The 5,851-nt window shown below is 44.7% G+C and overlaps 1 protein-coding gene across 1 annotated transcript in view; it reads left to right on the top strand.

Annotated features, from left to right (window-relative positions):
• Positions 1–4,004: 4,004 nt before the first annotated feature.
• Positions 4,005–5,851, top strand: part of CD9 (CD9 molecule) — a 58,560-nt gene continuing 56,713 nt past the window's right edge. Inside the window, exon 1 of the mRNA XM_019515996.1 lies at positions 4,005–4,150. Coding sequence (XP_019371541.1) covers positions 4,085–4,150 — 66 coding nt within the window. The 5' untranslated portion in view covers positions 4,005–4,084. The remainder of the gene's footprint in view (positions 4,151–5,851) is intronic.

Raw genomic sequence — 5,851 nt, 5'->3', positions numbered from 1 at the left:
TGCTTGGAGCTGCCTCAAGAGGTCTTTATCTAGCACCCTTACAACTGCAGTTTTGTCTTACATATCCGAGTAGGAAATTAAATTGAATTAAATCAAATTGATTAAACACAAAATTCTTAATGTTCACTGGCATTATTTTGCTAGTCATCCTATAAACGGACAAGTAAATTCTGCATCTTTAAATTTCCATGTACTGTTTCGACGGAGTTACTCCAGGCGAAAAAACAGCTGTAAACTTACAGGAGATTTTGACTTATTAAGCTCAATTGTGCTGTCAGTCAAAAGAGGTACAAGAGTTCCTGTGGACTGCAATGGGAATTGCTGCTATGTAGCTTTAGAGCCTTCATGTTGCCGAGTCCAAAGCAATGTCCCTAGAAGATCCAGAGGCCCCAACACTCCTCCTTAACTCCAGAATGGCAGGTACCTCCAGGATTACAGATGCCATGCTACTCCAAAATTCTGTGCCAAAGATGTGCGATTCCCCTGCCCCCCCCCCTCCAAAAAAAAAAAGAGAGAGAGAGAAAAAAGAAGAAAAAACATCTACATCTGGGCCTGGGCAGACCCACCATGAGCATTTAAAAAACAAAACAAAAACCCACAACCAACAGGCAAAGAAAGATGACATGAACAGCAAGCAAATGTGTTCTTCATAGAAAGTATACGGAGCAGAAATGGGGAGATATTACTTTTGGAATAAGTGAGCCATTAACAGCTTCTAAGAGTTCCTGTTCATATCCAAAGTATTTGGTATTTCAAGTCATGTAAGTTTTGCCCAACTTCAGAAACCAGGCTTTGTTGTAACCAGAGCACTAAGACAGTGGTTTTCTCCTCAGTACATTTCAAGCTACCGCAGGAAGTTAAGGACATCACTGTTAGGCACAACAAACAGGAAGTAGGTGAAAAACAATACAACTGAAATATACAAAAGATGAATAGCTTCTCCACTGTCACACAAAGATCAATCATACAACCAAGAACAACTTACAGGATTTTTTTTGACTGCCTATTACCAAATTTTGATCTTTCTAGATGCACATCATTGCAATAGGCACACAACTTCAGAGATACCCCATTAACTAGCCACAGTAACAAACTACACATATCTTTCCAGGGTGCCAAATCATGGAACTTCAGCTCTACAGGTCAGATACCCACCAGTCTCACCAAATTGTCAAAGGTTACAAAACACCAGAAAGCAAGAAATTTAAAAAGGAATTATTCAGCAAGTTTTCAAACTCCCAGATCCCCTGCTAGAACTGCACAAAAAAACAAGTCAATAACTAGCTTCATGCCTGATATGTCCTGCATGTGTAGTAAGTCAGAGTTCATTGGGACCACAGGCTTTCACTAACCCCATTTGTGGTCAGCGCCAGGTGTGCAGAACCCCCACCCCCTCATCATAATGACCAAGTGTGCCTCTTTCTCCTTTCTCCCAGTTATATGTTTTTCCTTCCTTGTTTTCAAATGAAAGAATATCTTATCTGTATTTAGATTTTTTGGTATTTTGGATACTGCCTCTATTTTATTCCTTCCTATGTTGCATTACCTTCACATTGTAAAATCTTATCTTGGGAAGTTCTAACAAACATTCATTATGGGAGTCCTTTAAATTTTGGCAATGCTAATACTAAAAACCTTTTATTTGCATTTCAATCATGCCTCTTTGGGTTTCCACAGCAGAACCTGATTTACAGGTTTAGCACGTGTAAATTACCATAACAAGTAGGCAATGGCAAATTTACAGCAGTGGAGGCCCTGGCCCTCTGTTTCTCTTTATGAGTCGCAGTCACTATACCCTTGTCCAAATTTGAGGAGTGCAGCAATTCAGTTACATTTATTTAAAAATCAATCTACTTAAGCCGTTGCAAACTCTTAATACCTAAACTGTTTTAATCCATACTTAAGTCACTTCAGTGTGTGATGGAGAGATACCAATTTAAGATAGACTGATAGAAGCAGAAGCTAAATTAGTTTGTATTGGTTCAAAACAAGTGTGCTGCAGCACCTTAACATCCTTTCAAGGATGACATGGAGTGCCACACAATGTTAGTATTGTTAATTGTGCAAACATGATTCACAAGATAAACAGAGATTTCAAATGAAAATCCACAGTGTCAAAACCATTTTGACCTGTTGTGGTCTTTGAGTTCTTTGCAACAGAAGAATTGCTCTATTCTTTTTCCATACTCAAAAAATGAGTGAAAATTAAGAGCTGGCATGCAGTGCCTTGAGTCTAACAAGAGTTACCTTGAGTCTCTAAGAAGGTTGAGAAACAAGTTTGCATTTTGTAAGCATCTCCCTCTTCTTGCCTATTTAATTGCATTAGAATTGTTTTCTAGAATTTTGCTCTACCAGGATGTCCAGACATCTAACCTATTGCAATTTTAACCCTTCATCTCAGTGAACAGTGAATCCAGTTGCTAGGGTTTTGCTTAAGATTTTGGATGGATCTTTGAGAAACGCTATCCTGGAGTTTTTTGGTTTTTTTTTTAATCTGAGACACATAATTAACCCTGTTAGTCTGAAATTAAGTAGAAGGCAGGGTAGAGTTGCATGTTATAGACTACCAGAAGTGTGTGTGTGCATGCACATGTATCTCATACACACATATATACACACACACATTTATATCTATATCTATATATCTACATGTATACACACACACAGTAGAAAGCTTGTGTTTGCTATCTATACATACATGTGAGTATGTATATGCATCCACCTACACACACATATACATAGATAGCACAAGCTTTCCTGAGCTGAAGCTCACTTCATCCAGTGTTGTGAAAGGATGTGCAACAAGCAGTGTAGAAGGAGAAAGAACCTTTTTTCTCCCTTTCTCCTTCTACACTGCTTGTTGCATGTCCTTTCACACCACTGGTTAAAATGAGCTGCAGCTCATGAAAGATTGTGATTACACTTACAAACAAAACATGAAAGTGTGCCCAGTGAGGGAATTTTTCCTCAGGCTCAACCCCAAGAAAGCAGGATCTTTCTTGCTAGGGGTGGCAGATACCTCTAGTTGTATTTGCTTCCCTCCCCATTTCTCTTTATAGGTTGCAGTCACTATGGCCTTGTCCATATTTGAGGAGTGCAGCAATTCAGTCATGTTTATTTAAAATCAATGTACTTAAACTGTTCCAAACCCTTAATACTTAAAATGGGAATAAAACAGGAAAAGGACAAAGCAACTGCAGGTGCTTCTTCAGCCTGACAAAGGGTGATTATGTCTGAAAGTTGCAAAGAAGAATTTTTCCAACTATTTGAGTGGTTCTAATAAGATACCAGGTTCACCCAAAGAACCTTGTCTACCTCTGTCCTTAGACAAACACGGCTACAACCTACACCCCGAAACATGGTAGATACATACATACACATATACGTACGCACACATACACCCACACGCATACATACACAGACACACACATACATGTGTATATAGATCTGTACACACATGCATACATATACACGCATATACATATATGCATACACATATAGACATATATTTGTAAGTGTATATATGTATACATGTATATACACATATACACACACACATATAGCTAAGTGTGTGTGTATGTATATGTCGATATCTACATAGCCATACGTATGTGTGCGTATATATATATTTGGGTGTGTATACATGTGCATGTACACGGTGATCTGCACACCGCCCCCTGGGGTTAGTCTATACGGCGCAAATCTCCGGAGCCACCTTTCCCAGCCGCTGTCCCAGAGCGGTGCCCGCGAAGCCGCAAGCCCTGCTACGGCTCTCGACTCATGCTCTAGGAGTGGGGGAAGCCAACACAGCTCCGGGGCTCCTCCCCGCTTCCGACCTGGTTTCTCGGGGCTGGGGGCGAGGGAAGGGAGCCTCCGCAGGCCCCCCCGCTCTTCTTGTCCTGCCGTGCATCCTCCGGCCCCGCAGAGGCCGCCCGGGGCGGGGCGGGGCCGGGCGGGAGGGGGAGGCGCTGGGCTGCTCCAGGGACTCGCCCGCATTTAAGGAGGGGCAGCGCGCGGTGTGTCCTCCTCGCGTGCCGAGCCCCGCCGCAGTTGCTAGACCCTCTTGGCCCCCGCAGCCGTCAGGATGCCGGTGAAAGGAGGCATCAAGTGCATCAAGTACCTGCTCTTCGTCTTCAACTTCATCTTCTGGGTAAGGGGCACCCCTTTGCCCCCCCCCCCCCCCCCCGAGCGGGAGAGAGGGTCCAGGGATTGGACGCCCTGCCTTGCAAGCTCCCCTCGCCAGAGCCCCCCGGCTGGGCTGGGCTGGGTGGTGGGGCCCCTCCTGTGCCCTCTGCCTCCGGCTGGAGGTGGCTCTAGGCTGGGGGACGACGGGCCTGGAGCCGAGTTGGGTGGGGGGGTAGTAGCCTGCACAGCCCCTGGAGCTGCCCATGGAGGGGCCTGCGCCATGGTTGCGAAGTGAGGTGGGGCAAGCTGAGTTTGCAGCCTCCTTGAGAGGGTGCTCTGCACCCCCAGAGCCCTGCCCTGCCTCTGGAAAGTCCCCATCCCACAGGGCTTTCTCCTCGCCCTCCCCAGAGCTGGCTTGGCTCTCTTGCTTTCTTGGCATCAAGGCATCTTCTCAGTCTGCCAGAGACGGGAGCTGCTTTGCTTTCTGCTTCCCTGGGTTTCGGGAGCTCTGCTACCTGTCGCACACCTTACACCGTTGACTGGTGTGAAACTTGCACTGTCCTTGCTTGGCTTGCTCCTCAAAATGCAGCGATAAGCTTCCTGTCTTAAATGTGGCCTGGCAACGTCGGATCAAAGTGACTCTCCCCGGCTGTGAAGATGTTGGTAGTTGGCACTTGAAAGCGCATGACCACTCCAAAGCTGGTTTGGGACCACCTTTTGTTTGAAGCTGGGCCCTCGGGCTGAGGTGTGACAGCCTGCCTGAAGTTCATCCCTGACTCCCCCTCCCCCAAAGTGTCTGGGCTGTTCTGGAGGACAATCCTTGAGGCCGCTTCCAACCCTGTGATTTGGGGCTATGTATTTATTATTGTTATTATTTCTTCAGTGGTGTTTCACTTCCTTGTTCCTGCTCTCCTATAGGGCAGCATAACTTGGCATAGCTTGTTTTCAATCTGGGAACCCACTAAAAGTGTACACGGGTTCCCCCAGCAATGCAGGCACAACATGGAGACCAAGAGTTTGTTCCTGAGAGGTTAAACTCTCTCGGTGAGACTTAACTGGTTAAGTTCCTGGATTTCTTTTTGTGTTCCTTCTTTTAAAACAATGTGCTAACATGTCTTGCAAAAACAAGGTAAAATGGCAACTCTTTTTGCCTCTGGCCACACCTTTTCTTTTCTTTTCTTTTTTTTTTCTTCTTTCTGTTTAGTCTGAATTCAGTTGGAGCACTCACAGTGGTGCTTTGCTGGTAGGATCTTGCTCTGCAGCTGTTGGGATTCCTCTCTGACGTGTTTCAAGGTGCAGACCTTGAGTGCAGGAAGTCTCAAATTGGTTGAACCCTATGGAGCACAGTAACAAATTGAGGCAGGTCTTCAACCTAGCACTGCACAACACACGGACTGTCAGTAACATCAGAAAATTGTTGTGAGATTAGTTAATTGTTAGGCAGAAGGTACAGATCTCATAGACTAAGTTGTTCAGAGGGGCAGACTTAAGGGGTAGCTTCATCAAATTCTTTTTTATCCCTTTGAGTATTTACAGGGATCAACTGTGTTTCTGTCTGTTTACACTGCTAGGCAAAAGTCTGCCTGTGGCTGTAAAATAACTGTGAGGAACTGGCTACCAAGGGAAAGTAATGGATGCTTCTGTAGACTCGCTGTAAACATCTGACAAAGTCAAGTTATGAATTGAAGGCAGTTGCTTCTGGGTACATCTAATAGTATGTGTGAGC

The sequence above is a fragment of the Gavialis gangeticus genome, unplaced genomic scaffold (genome assembly GCF_001723915.1).
Source record: "Gavialis gangeticus isolate Ggan-Ray unplaced genomic scaffold, GavGan_comp1, whole genome shotgun sequence".
NCBI lineage: Eukaryota > Metazoa > Chordata > Crocodylia > Gavialidae > Gavialis > Gavialis gangeticus.
This window is presented reverse-complemented; position numbering and strand designations above follow the sequence as displayed.